This window comes from Giraffa tippelskirchi, chromosome 5 (assembly GCF_054371585.1).
Source record: "Giraffa tippelskirchi isolate mGirTip1 chromosome 5, T2T-mGirTip1v1.2.pri, whole genome shotgun sequence".
In the NCBI taxonomy this organism is placed as follows: Eukaryota; Metazoa; Chordata; class Mammalia; order Artiodactyla; family Giraffidae; genus Giraffa; species Giraffa tippelskirchi.
In genome coordinates, this window is record NC_137279.1 from 129,864,249 (window position 1) to 129,891,806 (window position 27,558).

General features: G+C 37.1%; 1 protein-coding gene across 47 annotated transcripts in view; it reads left to right on the forward strand.

Moving 5' to 3' along the window:
* HFM1 (helicase for meiosis 1) overlaps positions 1–27,031 on the forward strand; it is a 107,182-nt gene extending 80,151 nt beyond the window's left edge. For 11 of the 47 annotated variants that reach the window (XM_081486455.1, XM_081486470.1, XM_081486457.1 and 8 more), the window contains 9 exons: positions 6,678–6,758; positions 7,006–7,121; positions 13,053–13,132; positions 14,149–14,255; positions 18,801–18,914; positions 20,259–20,349; positions 25,375–25,477; positions 25,580–25,731; positions 26,475–27,031. In XM_081486455.1, coding sequence (XP_081342581.1) covers positions 6,678–6,758; positions 7,006–7,121; positions 13,053–13,132; positions 14,149–14,255; positions 18,801–18,914; positions 20,259–20,349; positions 25,375–25,477; positions 25,580–25,731; positions 26,475–26,544 — 914 coding nt within the window. In that variant the 3' untranslated portion in view covers positions 26,545–27,031. Of the gene's footprint in view, positions 1–6,677; positions 6,759–7,005; positions 7,122–13,052; positions 13,133–14,148; positions 14,256–18,800; positions 18,915–20,258; positions 20,350–25,374; positions 25,487–25,579; positions 25,732–26,474 lie in introns of all 47 variants that reach the window. The other 36 variants (XR_014052637.1, XR_014052639.1, XR_014052642.1 and 33 more) reach the window with 13 other exon arrangements.
* The last annotated feature ends 527 nt before the right edge of the window (positions 27,032–27,558 follow it).

Consider the following 27,558-nt stretch of genomic DNA (forward strand, 5'->3'; position numbering starts at 1 on the left):
CACTTAGGTAATATCCATATGCTGCTGCTGCCGCTAAGTCACTTCAGTTGTGTCCGACTCTGTCCGACCCCATAGACGGCAGCCCACCAGGCTCCCCCGTCCCTGGGATTCTCCAGGCAAGAACACTGGAGTGGGTTGCCATTTCCTTCTCCAATGCGTGAAAGTAAAAAGTGAAAGTGAAGTCGCTCAGTCATGTCCAACTCTTCGCGACCCCATGGACTGCAGCCTACCAGGCTTCTCTCTCCATGGGATTTTCCAGGCAAGAGTACTGGAGTGGGTTGCCATTGCCTTCTCCATCCATATGCTAGTATTCTGTAAACAAACTGGAATAAAACTCTCATTCCTAGCAAGACTTGTCAACTCTTTCAACTCTGCTTTGAAATTTTGGGGTGTCCCCAGAATCTATATAATTAGACTTTCAGATCCTAGTTATAATTTCCATCACTGGTAACTAATGTGTATAGTCATTGTGCACCATTATGTGGTAATGTTTATAAGTTCATCTATTAGATGTTGTTGGAAAAGGGACAAAGTGACTTCTTATCCCTTACTGCAAAACAACAACCTGCAAGGCATTTCCTCCTATTCTTCCCAGCCTATAAACCATGGATTCCTTCCCTAAGTAAATTCAGTTCTGTTCAGTCGCTCAGTCGTATCTTGACTTTTTGCGACCCCATGGACTGCAGCACGCCAGGTTTCCCTGTCTCACCAACTCCTGGAGCTTGCTCAAACTCATGTCTGAGTCGGTGATGCCATCCAACCATCTCATCCTCTGTCCTCCCCTTCTCCTGCCTTCAATCTTTCCCAGCATTAGGGTCTTTTCCAATGAGTCAGTTCTTCACATCAGGTGGCCAAAGTATTGGAGTTCCAGCTTCAACATCAGTCCTTCCAATGAATCTTCAGGACTGATTTTCTCTAGGATGGACTGGTTGGATCTCCTTGCAGTCCAAGGGGCTCTCAAGAGTCTTCTCCAACACTAGAGTTCAAAAGAATCAATTCTTCGGCACTCAGCTTTCTTTATGGTCCGGTTCTCACATCCATACATGACTACTGGAAAAACCATAGCCTTGACTAGACAGACCTTTGTTGGCAAAGTAATGTCTCTGCTTTTTAATATGCTGTCTAGGTTAGTCATAGCTTTTCTTCCAAGGAGCAAGCGTCTTTTAATTTCATGGCTGCAGTCACCATCTGCAGTGATTTTGGAGCCCAAGAAAATAACGTCTCTCACTGTTTCTGTTGTTTCCCCATCTATTTGCCATGAAGTGATGGGACCAGATGCCATGATCTTAGTTTTCTGAATGTTGAGTTTTAAGCCAGCTTTTTCACTTTCCTCTTTCACTTTCATCAAGTAAGTAATTACTTGATAAAATTTCATAACTAAATTAAATGCATTATATGGGGGAGAAGTAAGGCAGCTGCTATAACCAGTAAAGCAGGGTGGTTGAGAGAACAGAATCTGGAGTTTGACTACCTGAATTAAAATCTGAAATTTGCTACTTATTATTGCATAGTCTTGAACATGTTACTTCACCTCTTTGTGAATTAATTTTCTCTTCTATGAAGATATAATAGGACTGCTGCATAGGCAGACAACCATGGATAAAGAGACATTTGAAGAAAATTTGGAACATGTGAAAGAAAGCCCCAAATAAGTAAACAGAAGGTGGATAAAAGAAAAACAGGATAATTCACAGATAAAATGTAAACAGATTAGTAATCTCAGACAAGTTAAAGATTAAATTGCAACTATAAAACAATAGGATTCCATGAAAAAAAAATCAATTAAAGAAGAAGAGTGAGCACAGGAAAATAAAAACTATGATTCAAAAAAAAAAAAAAATAGCCTAGCTGGAGGGCCAGAAGATAAAGTCAATATAATCTGAATGAAAGCAAAATGCTAAGAGACAGGAAACAAGAGACAGGACGGCAATCTGTAGCCTGATACCCAACTAATAAGAGTTCCAGAAAGACAGAAAAAACAAATCAGAAGAAATAATTTGAGATTTGCTAGAATTAAAGCGAGGCATAAATCTGCACATCAAAAGGGTTTACTTAGGGCTTCCTAGATGGCACTACTGGTGAAGAACCTGCCTGTCAATGCAGGAGACATAAGAGACATGCTGGTTCCATCCCCAGATCAGGAAGATCCGCCGGGAGAAGGGCATGGCAGCCCACTCCAGTATTCTTGCCTGGAGAATCCCATGGACAGAGGAGCCTGGCAGGCTACAGTGCATAGCGTCACACAGAGTCTGACATAACTAAAGCAACTTAGCACAGTGCTAGTTAGGATGAATGAAAGAAGATCTACAAAGAAGACAACATTTCAGAGCATCATGGATAGAGAGAAAATCATAAATGCTTCCAAGGAATGAAAATTGAAGTAGTTTAATGTTTTCATCAGCAATACTGGATGCTAGAAGACAGTGCACTTAAAAGTCCAGGGGAAGAAAATGACTTCCAACCCTGTGTTCTCTACCTAGCCACACTAATTAAGTGTGAAAGTAAATACATCTTAATATATTCAATTATTCAGAAATTTTAACTTTCATACATCCTTTCTCATGCAGTTGTTCAAGGATAAGCACAATCAAACAAAACAGTTAAACAATAAAGAAAAAGTCAAAGAATCCAACAATAGTAGATTCAACCCAGGAGCTTAATGAAAGGAAGTTCCAGGATGACAACTATAGTACAGGCCTAGATTGCATTGGGAGGAGGTTGGAGGGTTCAATAAAAGAGATGACTATTGAGAGGGAGTAAGCAGGCAAGTTGTTTTCATGTAGTTGTCCTTATCTTTGGAATATTGAATGAACTAATACGGCAACTTAAGGTAGACATTGCTAGACTAAAAGGAAGGCAGTAAAGCTTCAGGGAAAATAAAGTATTGCTCAAGAAAGAAAACACTAACTTGATTCTGCATGAAAAATACATTTACTTTCTGTATATCTCTTAAATTAGTTCATTCTCTTAGAATCTGCTAATACTACCACTCTGGTCTGTTACCATAATTTTCTTTTATCTACTCTGTCTGCTCTCAAATCTATTCTCTTACAGTAACCTCTTAACTAGTTTTCTTGCATCTACTCTGTCCTCTCTCAAATCCATTTTCCATACAACACTCCATAGATTGCGTTTTCAAAATGCAGATTCAGTTATGTTCCTTCTTTGATTAAAACACTTCAGTGTCTCCCATAGCTCTTAGAATAAAAATACAAATCATTAAGAGTCTCAACAAGTTTCCATATTATCACATAGACAGCGAGTTCCTAAGTAGCAGTGGGGTGCCAGCTGCTATGTAAGTCGTGCTTCACCTCCAATAGGGTTGACTAGTAAGGACCCAAGAGATCCAAGTGTGTTTAGACAGTTTATTACTTACACAGATGGCAAAACAAGATCAGCATGATATCAGCTGCATGTATCCATCATCTCACAGGATGACGCTGAACTGGAGGGGCCAGATAACATGAAAGATGAGTTGCTTTGTTTTTGAGGAGTCAACTCTAGGCTATAGCTAAGCAATTTTATAGCCTATAGCTATGCCTGAAAGAGGCAAAGTGGACAGTTGTATGCCTGGATAGAACCAGGAGACAGATGAGAAACTGCCTCTTGGCAGCCTTATGCAAGATAGGGAGCCTCCTACAAGCCAAGGAAGCAGATGAGAAATGGCCTACAAACAGTTCCTCACAAGACCACATATCTTGACATGTCCCAGGGAAGATCAGAGGGCATTCTGTAACTAGCAGAGCCTTGCCTAGGTGGTGACATGCAATCACCAGAGTGCCTTGGTAGAGCCATTTCCCTAGGAACATAGACTGATCTTTCTACCAATGTAGTCTCATTTCGCACTCTCTCTTATTTACTGAACATCAGCCACATTGACCTTCTTTTAATTTCTCTGTATGCCATGCTTTCCCTTGTCTTAGAGCTTTTTCATATGCTATCCCCTCTGCCTGAAACATTCTTTCTCCTACTCGTTGTAAATGCTTCTCTTTTTTCAGTCCTCGGTCCAATTATTACTTCCTTAGGGAAGCTTTCCAAAACATTCCTAACCAGACCATTCCCCTGTTATGTAGCATTGTGCTCCTCTCCTTCGTAGCAGTCAAAATAATTCTATACTGACTTGTATAACCTCTATTTAATGTAATAGTAGAGTTAATCCATAGACTAATATATTAGTTAATTATTACTTAGTTTTAAAACGTGGTCACATACATAATTTCATTTTATCTTTTTACTTCTGTGAGATAACAAAACAGTATTATTTTTAGTCCCTGTTTTCTACAGAGAACAGCCCACATTAGGACTCACGTTATCTTACTCTAGTTTAGGGTGCCCTGTATTTCCTCACTGTGTTTTTCATGTAAATACGTTAAGTATAAGGCAGCATACAGTTAGTGAGAGGGACAAAGAAATGCCATAAAGGCTCAAAGGAAGGAGAAACCACTTGCAATTTAGGTGATCAGAGTGATTTCCTAATGATTAGATCTCCATGATAGAGGTGCTATTTAAGTCAGTCTTGAAAGTTGATAGGCTTCTGATAGACAAAGTCTCTAAGACAAGAGGTAATATAAGAGGTACAATCATAGAAAGGCTTGGGACTGTTTGAATACTAATGGTAAATAGATGTATTTTGATGGTAAGGGTTAATGTGGGTCCTAAAAGGGACGATAAGAATTACATCGTGGAGGACCTTAAATATGGAATTAATTTTGTTGGCAAAAGGAAGTAACTAACGTTTCTAAGTGAGCAGATTATCTGATCAGAGCTGAATTTGGGGAGAATTAACTAAGCAACAGCATATAAAATAAATTATAGCATGGTAGGACTGGATTCAAGGAAACCAGAGATCATGAACTGGGACAAAACTTCTCAACCAGTAAGCTGTGGCACACCTTGTAAAATGTTGAAAACTTTCACACAAGGGCCACTAGGAGCATACCTGTATTTGAGGTGATGATGATGCTCAGTCACTCAGTTATATCACATCTTTTCAACCCCATGGACTGTAGCCCATCAGGCTTCTCTGTCCATGCTGTTTTCCAGGCAAGAATACTGGAGTGCATTGCCATTTCCTACTCCAGAAGATTTTCCTGATCCAAGGATTGAACCTGCATCTCTTGTGTCTCCTGCATTGGCAGGCAGATTCTTTACCCCTGTGCCACCTGGGAAGCCCATATTTGAAGAAAGTTAGGTAGTTTTTAACTTGCTGCCTCAAAGGAGAGTATAGCATCTGCAGAACTGTGGGTCATCTCAGGGAATCAGAAGAAGCCTACTATAGGAGTTCAGCTTGTGCCAGGTGGTTCTTAGAAGGAATTAGGGAAAGCAGAGGTCAGTTCTAGATTGGGTGCTGTTGGCAAGTAGGGTAGTGGATATTTTGATATATCTTGTCTTGGAGATGAGTGGATTAAAGAAATAGTAGTCATTTGTGTTAGCCAGAAGAGGGAGATGTTTAGTTATTTTTGTGGTTCTTCAGTGTCCTTGTCTCTACTTTCAGAAATAGTTAAATAGTAGTCTCATATCTGTCTTCCATTATAATCATAGAGTGGCCTTATCTGAGTATTGTTTATATTTTGCCAAAATTGTTTGTGTTCAATTGGGAACACTATGGTTTAGCTGTCAGCTTCCAGCTGACAGTAATATTTTATTACTTTTTCAGTACCTAATACATTGATTTCCTCAGTCTCATGGTATCTAACTATTTCCCTCATATGAGCAGCCTTATTCATTTACCCCAGGGTACTATATAGATATTATCTTTGTTTAGATATGCCATGCTTTGAAAAAGGTTGATTGAATAACACTGAAAATGAAGAGTAAAGGTCCAAGAAAGATTACAGAAGTATTGAAAGCTCTTCAGTATCTCCAGCATTTGTAATTCATTTAAAAATCTGTGCTCCAGCGAAATATACCAATTCTTTTCTCTAGTCTGTGGTTTGCTGCCTTTGGATATTATGCTCTGTACCTGGGACATCTTCCTGTGGTCCCCTTCTCATGTCCAGATTATGTCTGCCCTTCAAGGATCAGTTCAAATGTCTCTCCCTTCCTACATGTTTGGACAGTTGGAATCAAGAAAAAGCCTACTTAAATATAATAAATGAAGAATAAATTATGTATTTAGGTGTATTAATTCTAGCTTACAGGGGTCAAGCTGAAAGCAATCTCTCCTTTCTGTGAATTCATGTAGCAAATTATTTATATCCCTAAAGCATTTATTTCTAACATTTATTAAATATGCATGGTGTCCTATCTATTAGCTGCTGTCTGTGGTGCCAACAAAATGCCATAGGGTTTGCTTCTTTCCAGATTCTTTGGGCTTAAGTATAAAGTAGAAAAAAATGTTTCAAAACTCCACCCATATTCTTCCCTCATTCAGCAAGAGTTAACTGACATTCTGTGATAATTAGTTCTGTTACATCAGGGAGGTTAAGAGAACCTTATAGGTGACTCAGTGCTTCTTGTGAAAAGCTGGGATAGAGCTGATGGTGGACAGGGACTGATTGTTATCAGAATATCTTTTGAAAATGCATATTAAATGGGTTAATTTTTGAGGAAGTGTGAAAATCATGATCTTTTTGTACCACCAGAAAGGAAAGAGGTGGATAAAAATTAATTATAATTAACAGCTGTGTTAATAGATACAGTGAAAAAGAGGTTTTTTTTCCCTTTCATTAATTCAGGAAAGACTGCCTGCAAAAAACCTGGGAACCGAGAATGTAATCATCACTGTAAAAATAAACATACATGTGGGCATGACTGCTGTGAGTTCCATAAAACAGTTTATTTCAGATTTTAAAAATTAAAAGATCTTTGAGGAATACTAATCATACCCTGATTATCTATGCATGATATTTATATTATGTAGCTTATAACTCAATTAATTTTTATTCTTTTGTGGGCAACATTTTTAAAAATTAAATATTAGATTAGAAATGTTGCAGAAATTTGGTCTTGTTTGAATAATACCTAAAATTGAACTTAAAGAATCTAGATAATTTCCTTTCATAGGTAAAACTGGAGTTGCGCAGAAGTCAGAAGTGAAAGAATCAACAATTTCTTCATATTTATCTGATTTAAGAAATAGAAATGCTATTTCATCTGTTCCTCCAGTTAAACGTCTGAAGGTTAGTTTTAATAACATTTATCCCTTGTTCTATAGTTAAATGTATATGAGTATACCATTATTCTGTGTATCAGTTAGATAGATATCCACAGAAGTACTTTAGAGTTACATGAAGGCTTGACTAGGAATATGACTTTTATTCATAATATGGTTTCTATAGGAAAAGTGTGAAGGAAATGTCTGACTCAGTCATGAGTAGGTAGCCTATCCCTTCTCCAGAAGATCTTCCCAACCCAGGAATTGAACTGGGGTCTCCTGCATTGCAGACAGATTCTTTACCAACTGAGCTATCAGGGAAGCCCATAGGGAAAGATACTATAATTTTTTATAATTAATCTATAAATCCATGTTTGGAGCATAGTTATACAAACTTTTCCTTCATTAGCCTTTTATTCTTTATTTTTTAAACCAGAGAGAGGGAAATGGAGAGAGGTATGTAGCTTGCTTTGGTTCAGCAATTAAAACTAGATCCTCTTGCCTTTTCATGGCTTCATCTGTGGTGGACTGGGCTGGAAAGTCTAAAGCTGATTTTAATTGTGACTTATGAAAGTGACTCATCACTCTCCTAGATGAGTGCTGAGCAAGAGTCTCCCTTTCAAGTGATGAAGGAATGGAAATTCCTTCTGGTTGATAAGTCACTAGCAGACTAACTCTAAACTTTGGTCATCATATCCCGGGCAAAATAATTGATCAAGCCACAGGACAGAGCCAAGAAAATGACAGAGCGCTTGTTTCTTTTCTGTTGTTGTTCAGCTCTAAGTCGTGTCTTAACTCTTTGAGACCCCACAGACTGCAGCACGCCTTCCTGTCCCCCTGCAGGGACAGGCTTCTCTGTCCTTCACTGTCTCCCAGAGTTTGCTCAAACTCATGTCCATTGAGTCGGTGATGCCATCCAACCATCTCATCCTCTGTCTCTCCCTTCTCCTCCTGCCCTCAGTCTTTCCAGTATCAGGGTCTTTTCCAGTGAGTCAGCTCTTCTCATCAGGTGGCCAAAGTATTGAAGCTTCAGCTTCAGCATCAGTCTTGCCAATGAATATTCAGGGTTGATGTCCTACAGGATTGACTGGTTTCTTTTCTAGGGTTTTTTTTTTTATAAAAAGAAGTTTCTGAGTTATGAGGCTAAAATACAGAGACTACTGGGAAACATGGAGAGGTTTGCAGTTTGAAATGACAACCACCTTTTCTGAGACAATTATTTTTTAGTATCCCAAATTTTTCCTTTTTTTTTTTCATATTTATTCCACATCATTCCTTCCTTCCTTCCTATGTTCCTATATTGAACACCAAAAATGTGCCAAGCACTACACTAGATGTGGAAGATACAATGATGAGAGAATTTTAGTCTCAGTCCTCATAGAGCTTAGTTGAGTGAAGGATACAAATAAGTAAGTAGGTTTTTTCAACACAGTGTGATGAGTGATTCTGTGACAGAAGTGTAAGATAACTTGAACTTATATAGAAAGTACATTCACTCCATTTTCAATAGGCCAGGAAAGAATTCCTGATAAACGTGACTAAGATCTGAAGAATATATAGGCATAAGCCAAGTATGGACAGAGGTGAATATCAGAGTAGTGGTGAAGAGGGTTAGAAAATTATTTCAGATGTAGAGAATATGCAGTGGCCCAAGGCAGAGAAAGAGATACAGATCTTTTAAAAAACTGAAGTGATGTAGTATATCTGGAGTTCATGTACAAGTAGGAGGGTGGAGACAGATAAGGGTGAAGAAATAAGTAGGATCTCAATCATGAAAATAATTTTGCTATTTTAAAGATTTGGACTTTATCCTGAAAGGGAAATCACTAAAAGACTTTAATCAGTGGCTGTTTGTAAAGTTCACTCTGGATGCAATGTAGAGAATGGATTAGAGATAATAGAAAAAGAGTGTAAGGATTCATTTGGGAGGTTTTGCAGTAATCCAGACAAGACAATGGCCTAGTCTCATGTAGTGGCAGTAGCAATGGGGAGAAGTGGCTGGGTTTAAAATATTTTTCAGAGGTAGAATCAGCTACCTTGGTACTTAATTGCTTATGGGAGGTGAAGTAGAAGGAATTGTTAAAGATGATGCCCAGCCTTCTGGGATTCCCTGGTGACTCAGACAGTAAAGAGTCTGCCTGCAATGTGGAAGACCTGAGTTCGATCCCTGGGTCAGGAAGATCCCCTGGAGAAGGAAATGGCAACCCACTCCAGTATTCTTGCCTGGAGAATCCCATGGATGGAGGAGCCAGGCGGGCTACAAAGAGTTGGACACGACTGAGTGACTTCACTTTCACTTTCTGACTTGAGCAATTGGGGAAAAAATGGGGCCTCACTAGGGTAAAAACTCTAAAGGGAAAGCAAGTTTGGAGGAATAGAGACATGATAAGTTCATTTGAGAAATACTGAATTTAGAGGCCTACAAGATGTCTAGGTAAAGATGTTCTATAAACAGTTGGATATAGCTGTTTGAAAGTCAGGAGAGAACTGAGCTAGAAAATCAGGAAAGAGAACTGAGCTCAAATCTACAGAGAGCTACAGATTTGAGAGTCGTTCATGTGTAGATGGTAACTGAAGCCATGGGAATAAATGAGATCTTTTGAGAACGTGTAGAGTTAAAAGAGAAGATGGCCTAGTGAAGAAGAACAATGAAGAATATCAACATTTAAGAAGGGCCTGAGAAGGAGATTCGAATTGAGAATTAGCCTGTGTTTCTTATAATTTGTTGGTTTGGGGACTATATGTGTCAGCAGAAATTTTGCTGTTTGTCTCATTTATTAAAAGGTATTGAAGATGGATGGGTCATGGTGGAGAGGTCTGACAGAATGTGGTCCACTGGAGAAGGGCATGGCAAACCACTTCAGTATTCTTGCCTTGAGAACCCCATGAACAGTATGAAAAGGCAAAAAGATAGGACACTGAAAGATGAACTCCCCAGGTCAGTAGGTGCCCAATATGCTAATGGAGATCAGTGGAGAAATAACTCCAGAAAGAAAGATGGGATGGAGCCAAAGCAAAAACGATACCCAACTGTGGATGTGACTGGTGATAGACGCAAAGTCCAATGCTGTAAAGAGCAATATTGCATAGGAACCTGGAATGTTAGGTCCATGAATCAAGGCAAATTGGAAGTGGTCAAACAGGAGATGGCAAGAGTGAACGTCGACATTCTAGGAATCAGCGAACTAAGATGGACTGGAATGGGTGAATTTAACTCAGATGACCATTATATCTACTACTGTGGGCAAGAATCCCTTAGAAGAAATGGAGTAGCCATCATGGTCAACAAAAGAGTCCGAAATGCAGTACTTGGATGCAATCTCAAAAACGACAGAATGATCTCTGTTCGTTTCCAAGGCAAACCATTCAATATCACGGTAATCCAACTCTATGCCCCGACCAGTAACGCCGAAGAAGCTGAAGTTGAATGGTTCTATGAAGACCTACAAGACCTTCTAGAACTAACACCCAAAAAAGATGTCCTTTTCATTATAGGGGACTGGAATGCAAAAGTAGGAAGTCAAGAAACACCTGGCGTAACAGGCAAGTTTGGCCTTGGAGTACAGAATGAAGCAGGGCAAAGGCTAATAGAGTTTTGCCACGAGAACGCACTGGTAATAGCAAACACCCTCTTCCAACAACACAAGAGAAGACTCTACACGTGGACATCACCAGATGGTCAACATCAAAATCAGATTGATTATATTTGCAGCCAAAGATGGAGATGCTCTATACAGTCAGCAAAAACAAGACCGGGAGCAGACTGTGGCTCAGATCATGAACTGCTTATTGCCAAATTCAGACTTAAATTGAAGAAAGAAGGGAAAACCACTAGACCATTCAGGTATGACCTAGATCAAATCCCTTATGAGTATACAGTGGAAGTGACAAATAGATTTAAGGGACTAGACCTGATAGACAGAGTGCCTGATGAACTAAGGACAGAGGTTCGTGACATTGTACAGGAGACAGGGATCAAGAAAATCCCCATGGAAAAGAAATGCAAAAAAGCAAAATGGCTGTCTGAGGAGGGCTTACAGATAGCTGGGAAGAGAAGAGAAGTGAAAAGCAAAGGAGAAAAGGAAAGATATTCCCATCTGAATGCAGAGTTCCAAAGAATAGCAAGGAGAGATAAGAAAGCCTTCCTCAGCGATCAGTGCAAAGAAATAGAGGAAAACAACAGATTGGGAAAGACTAGAAATCTCTTCAAGAAAATTAGAGATACCAAAGGAACATTTCATGCAAAGATAGGCTCAATAAAGGACAGAAATGGTATGGACCTAACAGAAGCAGACGACATTAAGAAGAGGTGGCAAGAATACACAGAAGAACTGTACAAAAAAGATCTTCACGACCCAGATAATCACAATGGTGTGATCACTCACCTAGAGCCAGACATCCTGGAATGTGAAGTCAAGTGGGCCTTAGAAAGCATCACTATGAACAAAGCTAATGGAGGTGATGGAATTCCAGTTGAGCTATTTCAAATCCTCAAAGGTGATGCTGTGAAAGTGCTGCACTCGATATGCCAGCAAATCTGGAAAACTCAACAGTGGCCACAGGACTGGAAAAGGTCAGTTTTCGTTCCAATCCCAAAGAAAGGCAATGCCAAAGAATGCTCAAACTACTGCACAGTTGCACTCATCTCACATGCTAGTAAAGTAATGCTCAAAATTCTCCAAGCCAGGCTTCAGCAATACGTGAACCGTGAACTTTCAGATGTTCAAGCTGGTTTTAGAAAAGGCAGAGGAACCAGAGATCAAATTGCCAATATCCTCTGGATCATCGAAAAAGCAAGAGAGTTCCAGAAAAACATCTACTTCTGCTTTATTGACTATGCCAAAGCCTTTGACTGTGTGGATCACAATAAACTGTGGAAAATTCTGAAAGAGATGGGAATACCAGACCATCTGACCTGTCTCTTGAGAAACCTGTATGCAGGTCAGGAAGCAACAGTTAGAACTGGACATGGAACAACAGACTGGTCCCAAATAGGAAAAGGAGTATGTCAAGGCTGTATATTGTCACCCTGCTTATTTAACTTATATGCAGAGTACATCATGAGAACGCTGGGCTAGAAGAAACACAAGCTGGAATCAAGATTGCCGGGAGAAATATCAATAACCTCAGATATGCAGATGACACCATCCTTATGGCAGAAAGTGATGAAGAACTAAAGAGCCTCTTGATGAAGGTGAAAGAGGAGAGTGAAAAAGTTGGCTTAAAGCTCAACGTTCAGAAAACTAAGATCATGGCATATGGTCCCATCACTTCATGGGAAATGGATGGGGAGTCAGTGGAAACAGTGTCAGACTTTAGTTTTTTGGGCTCCAGAATCACTGCTGATGGTGACTGCAGCCGTGAAATTAAGAGACGCTTCCTCCTTGGAAGGAAGGTTATGGCCAACCTAGATAGCATATTTAAAAGCAGAGACATTACTTTGTCAACAAAAGTCCATCTAGTCAAGGTTATAGTTTTTCCAGTGGTCATGTATGGATGTGAGAGTTGGACGGTGAAGAAAGCTGAGCACCAAAGAATTGATGCTTTTGAACTGTGGTGTTGGAGAAGACTCTTGAGAGTCCCTTGAACTGCAAGGAGATCTAATCAATCCATCCTAAAAGAGATCAATCCTGTGTGTTCATTGGAAGGTCTGATGTTGAAGCTGAAATTCCAATACTTTGTCCACCTCATGCGAAGGGTTGACTCATTGGAAAAGACCCTGATGCTGGGTAGTATTGGGGGCGGGAGGAGAAGGGGACGACAGAGGATGAGATGGCTGGATGGCCTCCCCGACTCGATGGACATGGGTTTGGGTAGACTCCGGGAGTTGGTGATGGCCAGAGAGGGCTGGTGTGCTGCAGTTCATGGGGTCGCAAAGAGTCAGACACGACTGAGCAACTGAACTGAACTGATTGATGTGAAATTGATAGTTGAACTTGTTGGTTTTCATTAATAGATGCAGATGAATAAATCTCCAAGTGTGGACTTTAAAGACTTTGGTTTCGCTCCAAAACCTTCACTTCCCAGTATAGCAAGGTACAAATATAATGTTAATATCTGAGGTAAACTATTCATCATAAACTGTTTCTCCAAATAATCATTTACTTAGAGAAAGATGGTTACTGGCTACCTTTAAATCATAGTAATTAGTTAGTTCTATAATGAGGTAATGACATCATATGAGTTTTATATTTTGTACCCCCAGGTTTTTTTAGAACTCTGTAGTTATAGTATACTTTTAACATAGATCAAATCATCTCTTTCTTGGAAAAACTAGTCATCCTATGTGTCATGTCCTCAGGTTCTCTCTGCCTTATAAACTTAACAGGTGACAAGAATATACTTGAAAAAGGGAAATCATGTTAGTGTATAAAGTCCAATCTTTTCTGTTTAGGGCCCACTCTATATTAATAATATCTCAGATTTATAAAATACTTTATAACATAAACATTGAGCTTTTGTGCATTATTTCTTTTGACCTTAGCAACAACCTGGCTTATAAGTCAAGGTATTTTTATCTCATTATATAGATGAAATAACCAAAACTCATATTCCTAGTAAGCAGAGGGCTCTAGATGAGAACTCAGCATTCTTTTCCTATATTAGGATGCCTGAAAGAAAACAGTATATGTAATTTCCCTTCCAGATAAGGGCATTCCATATGCTGGGATGACATTTAATATACTTAACAGTCAGTACAGAACAGCCACTGACCAATCAAAACAGAGGCCAACAGTACTTCAAGAAATCCTAGCTTTTGTTATCTAACTGAAAGAAGCATTAGCAATAAATTTTTAAGGCTACAGAGAGATATCAGGAATCTATCCAAAGGGGGCATGTGAAGATGACTACATGACCTAAGTAGTTGTCACTTCCACTCAACAGCAATTTTTTTTTAACCCTTTACTACTCAGGCTAATACAGGTAATCATAGAAGCACTGAGTAGATGAACTAACTTTTTTTCTCACTTATATGAATAAGTAGTTTTCAAAGTCAGATTAATTGTAATATTTTCTTTAACATTTTCATGGTTTTATTTATCTTTATAAAGGTCAGAATATTTAAACACACCTGAATTGACTGTAATGGAGCAGAGGGATCAGCATGAAATCTATGCAAAAGGTCAACAACAACAACCATCTGCATTTCAAGACAAAGGTAAATTACTGTTGATATTGACTTGAGAGAGAATATGATTTATCACTACTTTGGACTGACAAGCAATGTTATTGAAACACCAACATCTAAAATTATTATGATTACTAACTTGTCCACATTTTTCTCTTCAGTTATTGAAGCAATTTCAAAGTCTTAGGTCTGTTATTTCAGATCGTCTTTCTGTGTCTGTCATAGATTTTTAAAATCTTTTCCTGCATAGCATTGACTATTTGATTCATGTCAATGTATGGCAAAAACCATCACAATATTGTAAAGTAATTAGCCTCCAATTAAAATAAATTAATTAATTAAAAAAGATAATATGAGGAAAAGCTGAGACTATAAGGGCTCTTTGTACATTTTAAGTATTAAAATACCAAACTATTACTTTTATGTGTCTTTAGAATTATTTGAAGTAACTTTTTTGTTTATAAAATTAGTTTCATTTTACAAAATAGCTGTGTGACCTTGGTAAAATTATTTAACTTCTTTTGAGCTTAATCTTATCTTTAAAATTAAGGAATAGAAAATTTAGTGACTTTAATATCTCTGTAGATCTTAAAACTATGATTTTTACAATCTCTATGATAATGTGAGACTATAACCCAGTTTATGGGATATAACTCATTTGTAATAGGAATTTGCTTTGTATCTGTGTCTGTCATTAAATTAATGAAATAACACATATAAATTCTTCAGTGTTGGGCCTGGTTCCTCCTTAGTCCTTATCCTGCCGTTAATAGTACCATTTCTTTGGGTCATGGTACCAATAGCCAGTCTGTTAAAACATGTAAGAAATAATTCTGGCCATAAAGTTGTTTATTCAAGTACCTATACATAGAAATGGTAAGCTTGGGGTTTTCTGAAAACAATTTCATGTGTGTATTTTGTCTTTTACTTCTATTGCCACCCTTTCTTTCATTCTTTCACTCTTGCTGTCATTAGCCTTAATTTAAGATCTGAAGTAGGCAAGGACTTGAGTACCCACCACCACTTATGACACTGTGACACTCATTAGACCCAATATCAAATTTAAAAAAAATCCCCTAACCTCACCTAGAATATCAGAGCATTTATCCAATTTGTTGAAAGCCTGAAAAATATCATTACAACATGGATAGAAAGTGTAAGATTGTTAGCCCTCTTAACTTTATCTCTCTTCAACCTATAGCCCTCTAACTTACTCCTCGTATAGCTACTCCATCCCCTGCCCTTCTCCATACCAGAGTTTATCCTTCTCTCTGATTACTTTCCTGTTGTCTTTACATAGTTTTTCTACTTCTATTTCTTTCCCACCCGCCATTCCAAATGTGATTTGTATTATGATATAAAAGTCTCATCTAAATACTCTAAACCCCAATAATAACTATACACATCTTTTACTGAATGCCTCCCCTACTTTTTTAAAGAAGTTGTATAATATAGTAATTAAACTTGCAGGTTGTAGAAATAATATGTCTAGATTCAAATCCTAGCTCATTTAATAGTTGAGTGACTTTTCAAAACTTACCCAGTTTGTCTCAATTCCATCATCTGGTTATATTTTAGGAATTTTAGGGTTAAATGAGGTAATATATGTAAAACTCTTAGTATAGTATCTTGTACTATTATTAATAGTAATTGAGTATATTCATTATACTTTTTACACATTAGTCTTCGGTGGCAAAACATATTTTAAATGTATTCAAATATTGCTCTTAAGACTGTTTTAAGAAAAACATGGCATTTTTTAATCATCTGTATTCCATGTTCAAGAAGAGAAGAAGAAAAGATTTTAGAAATTATATGAGAAAGCATGTTGAATTGTACAATTTAAATTGTAAGGGACCTTTGTGCAACTTCTCGTTTTACGGTGAAAGAAGCCAAGACTCAAAGAGATTAAATGACTTGTCCAAAATCACATACCTAATTAATGGCAAGGCTAGAAATAGATTCCATATCTCTTGATTCCCAAGCCATACCATTTCTATAAAATGAAATTGACTTTTAGTTATCAGTGGAGAATTGAAAATCAAACCAATAATATATGAACTCTTTCAACTTTCCACCCCACAACTATATATTTCTCTGTTTCTGTACTCATCCTTAACTGTTTTGAAAAAAAGAATTATCTTTTCTTCTATTTAAGGTTTATCCTTTAATCTGTAATCTTAATTTTTCCAGTTCTGCCTCCTCTGGAACTTTTGGAGACTAGCTGTCTCTCTTCTTTTGCCCTTATTTTCAATATCTTCTCCCTATGGTCTCTTTCTTTCCAGCATAAAATATGCTCAAATCTCTTCCTTCTTTAGCTGCCAGTTCCCATCAACCCAGGGCTTCTCAGGTAGTAAAGAATCTGCCTGCCAAGCAGGAGAATTGGGTTCAATCCCTGGGTCAGGAAGATCCCCTGGAAAAGGAAATAGCAGTCAACCCACTCCAGTATTCTTGCCTAGGAAATCCCATGGACAAAGGAGCCTGGTGGGTGATAGTCCATGGGGTCGAAAAAGAGTTGGACATGACTTAGAAACTAAACAGCAGCAGCCCATCTAGCCAGATGGTCCTCTATATTTCCACTGCACTTGGTACCTACTTCTCTTTGTAGAACATAGACATGTATGTGTTATCAAGGTACAAAAGTAGAATAATGTGAACTGGAGTTAGAGGTAGAATGAAAGGATAGAGAAAGTTTTGGATAGTGTAGAGGTTAGTGAAGAAAAATTTTACTGGAGTGAGCTTATACTGGCTTGTGAGAGTATAAGGGGATTCTTTCAGGCATTATTAAAGTTTAATTATATAAAGTTTCAATTAAATAAGTTATATTAAAAACTAAGACTGTAAATATTAAAAACTAACCATTTCCTCATTATTCTACTACATTTTATAATTATCTGCATCCCTGGTGGCTCAGTGGGTAAAGTCTGCCTGCAGTGCAGGAGAACTGTGTTCAATCCCTGGCTTGGGAAGATCCCCTGGAGAAGGAAATGGCAACCCACTCCAGTATTCTTGCCTGGAGAATTCTCTTGCCTGGAGAATTCCATGGACAGAGACTGGTGGGCTACAGTCCATGGGGTCACAAAGAGTCAGACATGACTGAGTGACTAACACTAACACATGAGATTTACATCTATATTTGTATCTGTACGATGGAAATGCTTCATAAAGAGGTGCTATTGTGCATTTCTTCCCAACTTCACATTCGGTTGTGTCACACTGGTAGCTTGAAATCAGTCATAGTAGGAATCTTTACATCATAGAAGTCAGCAAACAATACAAACCATGGCTTGACTTATTGTTTATACTTAAGAAAGTGATGGAGAAAATGTTAATAGTGCACATTTTTCAGTGTCATGTCTGTAGCCCTTACATTGTGGATAGCATGGAAAATTGAAAGAATATTCTTCTAGCATTAGCAAATTATTATCTAATTCAGCAAAGAAGTTGCTTAAGCTTTGGTTGAATGAGTGAAGTTCCAACATATGTCTTTGTTGTTTTACTTTTATTAAAGTCAACAAAAATATCAACCAGCATTAGAATTGACAAATGAATGTGAGAACTACATTTATCAATTGCAACCATATGTTGATACAGACACAAGAGTTTGGCAAAATTCAATGAAAACATTCAGTGATAATCAATTAGATGTATGGAATTTACAATTGAGCATGCTATGTATTTTATCATGTGTAAATTGTGTGCTACACATCCTTTACATATAATAAATACATATATATGCACAAAATTTTTTGGAGAAGCAAAATATTGCCTATTTATTAACACACTACTACAGAAAACCGCACAGGTAAAGACATTTAGTTTCCATAATAATCATACATGTTAGGTACTATTATTATCCCTGTTCTGCAGAAGAGCAAACTAGGCTCAGAGTTTAAATTACTTGTCTAATATCATCCAACCAGTAAATCAGAGAGGTGGAATTTTCACCTGGGTAGTCTGACTCTAACCCATGCTACATACAGTGGATATACAGTGGGTAGTCTGGCTCTAAACCCAGGCTATATACAGTGGATAACACTGAGGATATTTTAGCAGGAGAAAAAGATCTATTTTCATAGCAATACTCAAAATTAACTACATGTAAGGAAAAGAGATGGGAGAGGAAGCCCATTTTAGAAGCTATTACAATCCAATCTTGGAATAAGATTATTCTTATGCAGGAATTAAGAGGGAAAATTAATATTCTCTAGAAAAATAGCTTGAAAATTAAATTTAGTGTAGCAATCAATCACTACATGTAATGTAGTAAATAAAACTGGTTGATTACAGTACTCAATAATGCTTGACCCCAGTGCTTTAGAAAACTACTACTCAAGACCTCTGTTTAGTATTAATAGTTGAAAGATGTGTTTCATGTGTCAATAGATAATGATGCTTATGGTTTTAGAAGTACCTATACTTACTTATACAAACACATGACAGATTTTTCTCAATGGACCTATTCTACAACTTCAAGTGAAAAAGCCCCTCAAACAATTCTGTTTAACAGAAATCTTAATGCATCTGGAAACCAGAATTTGACAGATGCAATTAAAAGTAATTTCTCATTTTCAGAAGTTTTGAATGTGAACTTTGAATTGGGAAATGAAGTTTGGGATGATTTTGATGATGAAAACTTAATAGAAATTACTAGCTTTTCAGCTGAAACTGAGAAGACAAAAACATCAGGTAAATAGCATGAAATACATTTCACTTGTCTGTATGTATTTTTGTATATATGTATTGTATGTCTTTTATTTGAAATGTATGTATTTTAAAATGAAATAATTCATGAGAAATTCCTCGAATGTTTTTCAGTCAAGTTTTTGAAACATTTTATTTGCCTTTTTGGTGCATGTGCTTAATTAGCTTTGATTTATTCAGATTATAATTTTTAGCAAAACTAAAAATGTGGCCCTCTCACAAATAACATTTCCTATCCCTAGGAGAGAGGTCAAGGTTATTCCATAATGATGATATAGCAAATGAGCTTTTTCTATTCTGTTGTCCCTTCTCTTGTTAAAGGCTGTATTCAAATTCAGATTGTTTATTGAATTTTCCCTCATAAAAGAGACTATCCTGCTCTCCATTTTAAGATCTCACATGGTCTGGTAATGTTTTTGAAAGACAAAAATGTTCCATCTTTTTTTAGCTTTTTATTTTACATTGGGGTATACCTGATTAACAATGTTGTGATAGTTTCAGGTGAACATTGAAGGGACTCAGCCATACATATACATGTATCCATTCTCCCCCAAACTCCCATCCCACCCATCCTGCCACATAACATTGAGCAGAGTTCCATGTGCAATACAGTAGGTCCTTGCTGGTTTCTGGGGTTGGCAGGGGCAGGGAGGAGGATGGGGGGAAGCAATAGTTAGGGAGTTTAGGATGGGCATGTAAACAACTGCTATATTTTAAAATATTCCATTTTTTAAAATATTTTTATATGCTAGTAAACAACATAAAATATTATTTCTAGCAGAAATAATACCTGAATTGACATTTCAAGTATAAATAATTAAGAGGAAAAGATTAGTTTCTTCTGTATTAGATATTGTGTTTAAATCATATACAGTCCAAAAATAATGGAACTAGGCCTTTGAGTTACTGGCAAATTCAGCCTATTTCACTAAAACAGAAAAGTGAAAACCTTGGTAAGTATAAGACAAGATAGCGAGATGGAGAGACTCTGTCCCAGGATGGCTGACAGCAGGAAATCAGCCCCTTGCAGATCACTGAAAATATTGAGTAACTTTGACTTGATCATTTACATGGCTTATAAGTGAATAAAAGTGGTTTGGGGACCTTTTAATATAGTGACTAATAAGCTAACCTATGTGTTATGTAGTTTTACTCCGTTAGCTTCATTCCTTTGTTTTATATATGTACACTAAATTTAATTGTTGAGAATTTTTCGTTCTCTCTATAACCAGATCATATCTGTTTGGAGAGAGTCCTTGTAGAACTTGTGAAAAGCTTTATTCATCTGTTTCCTGGTATTTTATTTCAAAATGTTATCCCTTTACCTAGGATTTGGAAACACTTTGAATTCAAGTACTGGGGAAAGTAAGCTACCATTCCAAGAATCAAAAGGCCAATTCCAAAGAGAAACATCAAAGAGGCAAGTTTTAGAACTTTGGTTTCAAATACTTATGAGTTTATATTTTCATGACATGTAAGTGGAGAGGAAGATCATGTCATTAGATGGCAGAGAAGCAGTAGGGTATCAGCCAAGCTAAGCCCTCCTAATCTTAGAGCAGTGTTTCTCAAAGTCCTCTCCTCAGACCACACAAATCAAAATTACCTTGTGTGTGTGTGTATGTGTGTGTGTGCACGCGCACATGTGTGCTTAGTCGCTCACTTATGTCCGACTTCTAGGGGAACACATTAAAAATGCACATTCCTGGGCCCCATTGTAGACTTACTGAATCATGGTCTCTGGGGCTGAGGTGAGGAATCTTCACTTTTTTACAAGATGTGAAAACTGAATAAGAGTTTAACAGGGAGATGGACTTCCATGGTGGTTCAGTGATTAACAATCTGTCTTCCAGTGTAAGGAACACAGGTTCAATCCCTAGTTAGAGAACTAAGATCCCACATGCCGCGGGGCAACTAAGCTCACGCACTGCAACTTCTGAGCCTGCATGGCGTAACGGAAGGAACTCACCTGCTGCAATGTAGATCCCAAAGATCCTGTGTGTTGCATCTAAGATCAGACACAGCCAAAAATAAATAAATATTACAAAAACAAAACCTAGTTTGACAGGTATAAAAGAGAAGACTAATAGCTGAAAAAAGAAGAGAAGTGAAAGGCAAAGGAGAAAAGGAAAGATATTCCCATCTGAATGCAGAGTTCCAAAGAATAGCAAGGAGAGATAAGAAAGCCTTCCTTAGTGATCAATGCAGAGAATTAGAGAGAAACAACAGAATGGGAAAGACTAGAGATCTCTTCAAGAAAATTCAAGATACCAAGGGAACAGTTCATGCAAAGATGGGCACAATAAAGGACAGAAATGGTAGGGACCTAACAGAACAGAAGATATTAAGGAGAGGTGGCAAGAATACACAGAAGAACTATACAAAAAAGATCTTCATGACCCAGATAACCACGATGGTGTGAACACTCACCTAGAGCCAGATTTCCTGGAATGCGAAGTCAAGTAGTCCTTAGGAAGCATCACTACGAACAAAGCTAGTGGAGGTGATGGAATTCCAGTTGACCTATTTCAAATCCTGAAAGATGATGCTGTGAAAGTGCTGCAGTCAATATGCCAGCAAATTTGGAAAACTCAGCAGTGGCCACAGGACTGGAGAAGGTCAGTTTTCATTCCAATCCCAAAGAAGGGTAATGCCAAAGAATGTTCAAACTACTGCGCAATTGCACTCAACTCACACACTAGCAAAGTAATGCTCAAAATTCTCCAAGCCAGGCTTCAGCAATATGTGAACCATGAACTCCCAGATGGTCAAGCTGTATTTAGAAAAGGCAGAGGAACCAGAGATCAAATTGCCAACATCCACTGGATCAACAAGAAAGCAAGAGAGTTCCAGAAAAACATCTACTTCTGCTTTATTGACTACGCCAAAGCCTTTGACTGTCGGGATCACAACAAACTGGAAAATTCTTCAAGAGATGGGAATACCATACCACCTGACCTGCCTCCTGAGAAATCTGTATGCAGGTCAAGAATCAACAGTTAGAACTGGACATGGAACAACAGACTGGTTCCAAATAGGAAAAGGAGTACATCAAGGCTGTATATTGTCACCCTGCTTATTTAACTTATATGCAGAGTACATCATGCAAAATGCCAGGCTGGATGAAGCACAAACTGGAATCAAGATTGCTGGGAGAAATATCAATAACCTCAGATACACAGATGACACCACCCTTATGGCAGAAAGCAAAGAACTAAAGAGACTCTTGATGAAAGTGAAAGAGGAGAGTGAAAAAGTTGTCTTAAAGCTCAACATTCAGAAAACTAATATCATGGCATCCGGTCCCATCACTTCATGGCAAATAGACGGGGAAACAATGGAAACAGTGACAGACTATTTTGGAGGGCTCCAAAATCACTGCAGATGGTGAGTACAGCCATGAAATTAAAAGATGCTTCTTGGAACAAAAGCTGTGACCAACCTAGACAGCATATTAAAAAGCAGAGACATTACTTTGCCAACAAATGTCTATCTAGTCAGCTATGGTTTTTCCAGTAGTCATGTATGCATGTGAGAATTGGACTATAAAGAAAGCTGAGTGCCGAAGAATTGATGCTTTTGAACTGTGGTGTTGGAGAAGGCTTTTGAGAGTCCCTTGGATTGCAAGGAACTCCAACCAGTCATCCTAAAGGAAATCAGTCCTGAATATTCATTGGAAGGACTGATGCTGAAGCTGAAACTCCAGTACTTTGGCCACCTGATGAAAGAGCTGACTCATTTGAAACGACCCTGATGCTGGAAAAAATTGAAGGCTGGAGGAGAAGGGGATGACAGAGGATGAAATGGTTGGATGGCATCACCGACTCAATGAACATGAGTTTGAGTAAACTCTGGGAGTTGGTGATGGACAGGGAGGCCTGGTGTGCTGAAGTCCATGAGGTCACAAAGAGTCAGACACGACTGAGCAACTGAACTGTATGCATTCCAGGTAGAAGAGTGTATGTAAAGCGATAAGGTTTGAAAAGGCATCTGGTGCTCAAGGGTCAGTAAAGTGGGTTTATATAGCCACAGAATTAAGGCTGAGATTGCTGAGGTCTGTGAGGGGCCATGAATGCCATGTTTAGATACCTATGCTGTATCCAGTAGGTCAGGGTTCACAAACTCAAACTGCTTCCAGATCTGATAGGCCAAGGTTAACTGCAGAGTGCCCCCTCTAAAGGGGATAACCATTGCTCAGAGTTAACCAGGTGTTGCAGTGCAGAAACTGTAAGTCTAGTGTTGTCAGATTTTCTGATTTTTCAAAAAAGCTGAGAATCTAAAATTTATGTGACATCTCCTGACATTTACATTTTGACAACTAATTTTTTTAAGTATCTGCAGCAGCCCTTATCCAAAACATAATAATAATGCTTATAGACCCATTGTAGCCTAGCTGGCTATGAGTTCTGATCTCCATAGTAGGCAGTAAAGAACCATCCAAGATATTTAAGCTATATAAGGCTATTTAAGCTTCTAACTATTAAGGGTATATAATTCAGTCAGAAAAATATCATTCCAGCAGTGATATGCAAAATGAATTGTAGAGAGTGGGACCACCAGGAGCATAGTGGCCAGTGAGAAAGACAGGCTATGATAAGGCCTCAACTGGGGCAGAGGTGATAGAAACTGAGAGATAGAATTGGGTTTTTGAGTCATTTCATAGATAACAAAGAGTGGATTTAGAAATTGATAGAATATTGCAGTAAAGGAACAGGGAAGAATAAATGACAAGTGGGTAGAGATAAATATTATTTAAGGATATAGAGCATATGAGACATTTGAAAAAAATAATATTAGGAATGTTCAACATAAAGTATCTTTGTAGAAATGTAAAATATATTTAGATGTTGGACCTGATTAGAACTTAGGGGAGAGAAGTTATAGCCAGAGCTAAAACTTTTCCACAAAGAAGAAATATTGGTAACTTTTTATTCAAGGTTCAGTTTTCTACTAAAGAGTTATTTCTCCTACTTTAAAATTTTTTTTAAGTTTTTAAGTGTCATATGATATTTTTTGCTATTATTTAGTCATTTTACTGAACATTAGTATCAGCATCACAGAATCATAGATTTCATAGAATTCCAGAGTTGAAGGGGATTAAATGTCATTTAGTCTCCCTTCCACTGGGTCCTTGAATAACCATCCAACATTACCAGCAAGTAATCATGCTGTTTCCACCAAGACAATTCCAGTAACCAGGAGCATATTCATTCTACAGTGCTCGTTTCATGTTTGGATCTCTCAGGTCATTCACTAGCTTTTAAAATTTGTCTTTTTATCATTTCCATTCATTGGTTCTAACTCTAAGTCATACAGAGTAAACAGATTAGAAGCGTCACAGTGGAACAAAGCCATGGATGTAAAGAAAGTAGGCAAATCAGAGTAGGAAAGTAACAAGGCATATGAACAGTGTTGTGCACCACAACTTTAGAAAAGTACAAATAATTTTGGAAGAGTTTAAAAGTGACCAACAGAAAATAGGTGGGTTTAAAATGGAGTTCTATCAAGAAACCTCTGAGAAACTGGTGCCAGAAGTTGCTGCTGGGAAGGCCTGTGAGAGCTGAGGGTCTGTGATGAGAAGGAGACACATGCTCTTCCTTTCATACTCTTTTTACTGTTTTAATTCCTTGCCATTCCTTGCTATAAGAGATAAAAAGATTCTGTCCTAACAATATGTGTGATTCTTCCCTACACCATCTACTATTTATGGCTCCTTGCATGACTTTCACATTTTAGCCTGTGTCAGCTTAAATTGTCACCTCCTCAGAGCGGCATCCATGACCGTCTTTTTAAAGTGGGTCTGTGCTCCACATGTTATCTACTATAATATTACTCAATTCATTTCCTTCATATCACTTCAGGATCTGTAATTATGTTTACTGTTTGTTTATTGTCTGCACCTCTATAGATGATAGCCTCCTAAGGATTTGTTTACTACTTATACTTAGCTCCTAGTACAATATCTGGCATATGGTAGTGAATCATAAATGTTTTTTAATGAATGAATTTAATATAAAAGATTAAAGATGAACACTAATATACAGTTACACATGAGAACATAACTAGAGATGCCTGTCTACAGTGAGACCAGAATAGGGAAAGGATACTAAAAGTTAAGCAAGTGGGATTTAGAGTAGATTTATTGACTGCATGATGACAGATGATTAAGCGTAAGACACAATTCTAATGAAAACTGATGAATGATTGTTTCTGTAAGCCTTTAAAAGTAGTATTCATATTTAACTTGGAATATATAAATTGCTTTTTTGTCAAAAAGAAAGGAGATACACCAACTTCACCATGAGTCTAAGAAATAGAGCATCAATTTTATGGGTGATAAATATGATAAACCAATCATATCTTCCAAAGAATTGCTGTTGATCTAAATTAGAATGGTTTGTTTCTCTTATTTGCCATACTTGACCAAGTAATTCATTTTGATTTTTAGTTTTGTTTCATCACATGAGAAGCCAGATATTTATTTATCAAATTCTGCTATGTCCAAATTTGGTGCATCCTCCATGACACAATTACCTGGACAATCTGGAAATGCAAGTATTATAAGAAGAAACACTTCTCTCTTTTTTCTTTTAAATACTGCCTGAATAGTTAAACCTTCAATGGTTGCTGACTTTTTTAACCTCAAAATACAGGTCCATTTACAAGAAAGAAAACAACAAAGTCTGTCACCAGAGATTGAAAAGCTATGCTTTACTCACTCTGAAAAAATATCAGACTCTTCAAATCTTAATAAGGAAGTAGATTGCTTTATTAGAAGTGAATGTAAAAAGGAGATTGATTTCAGGTAAGAACTCTTTAAAAATATTTTAAGACTACACAACTGAAAGCTTTCTACAAAGAAGTTCAGCATTCCTTTTCCCTTGGTTCATTTTAAAGATCAGAACCTAAATGTTTTATTTACTTAAATATGTAAAAATTTTAGACTGCTGGTAAGCTAAGCTCCTTAAGATAATTCAGATATCAAATATCTCAATTTTTGAGAACCTATGTATTTGATGCTAGTAATTAAAACACTGTCTTACATTGATAAACTTTTTTTACTAATTTGAATGCAATATTTTGATAATATGAAATATGAAGTCACTTGAGAAATGGGATCAGCTAATTTTTCTAATGTTCTAGTTATATTTCAGCCACCAAGTTCTGTTATAATTCTACAGGTTCAAAGAAGAAGTCAGGTTAAGTCTAATCAGTGCCCCTACTGCTGATCGTTTTTATGGTTACGTTTAGCAGTTTCCCTCTCCCTCTTGAATAGTCAAGATTCCGAGACCTGCTGACAGTGATTAAAAGGCACTACTTTTCAATATGTCTGAAGAAATATCTATCTAATATACTTGTCTTTACCTTTCATAGTTCATGAACTCTGATTTCCTCCAGACTTCCTATAAGATTATGCATATTGAAGTTCATTTGATAAATTACCTCTCAGCAATCTTCAAGTGTATACATTTTATATTTTTAGTACATTATTTATTATAAATTTGTGTTATAAAAATAGTTACTTTTACATTTTCTTTTTCCCCCCAGTAGGTATCATCCTGATGATGAAGCTGACGAAATGAAGTCTTTACTGGGAATATTTGATGGTATTTTCTAAAACAGACAAAAATGCCTTTTATATTAATAAGACAAAGTATAAAAATACCTACTTACAAAGCATGATTTTTATTTTTAAAATTAGTTCATACTTGTTCAGATTTTTTTTTTCTTGGATTTGACCAACTTTGTTGACTTTTTTTGCAACAAAATATTTGGACTGATTTTTTTCCCCTGTAATATTGTAGCTTCATGAAAAGCACTTTTACAGTGGCTTTGTTTCATAAGCTGATAGTTAAGCTTCATTTAGAAATAATTATGTGGTTATTAATTGGATTTAGACCAGAACCAGTTTAATATTTTCTTAAGAAGAAATTCTGTGAAAGCAAAATGTTTGTAGATCAGTAAATCTATTTATTGTATCAATTTTTCACCATTAATTTACTAAAGGATTTTTTTTTTACCAAAGATTTTTAAGAATCCAGTGGCTGTCTGAACCTATTCTTATATCATTTCAAGCAACAATAAAGGAAACATTAATCAGTGTAGACTGTCTTCCTTTAACTTGTTTTTCAGTGTGGTGAATTATAAAACTTTGTTACGTTGATTTTTAATACAGCAAAAGTTATTTGATATTATTTTCCAGTGAGTTATCTCTCAGATTTCTTTATTAATAAGTAGTATCATAGGCACTCTAAGTAGTGTTTGTTATCTGATTTATTTATAGATACAGTGTGAAGTTGAAGCCACTTCAGAAATTTTAGGAATTTTTCTTCAGATATAAAAGCCTTAGAGACAATAGAAGTAGAGAAGAAGATGAGGTTGTTGGCTGTTATTAGTAAACATTTATGAGGCATCATATGTATTAAACTTAGAACAAGTCTAAGAGGCTTTGTCTCTGTTGAAAAGTAAAAGCAACCAACCCTTACTTTAGTCATCTTTACAACTGGTGTTTCTGCATCTGAATCAATCATGCTACAACCTTTAAAGGTTATTAAACACCATTAAAATGAAAAATTGTTTCACTACAGTCTGCTCATCCAGCATACATAGACTTTGTCACTAAAGAAATAGC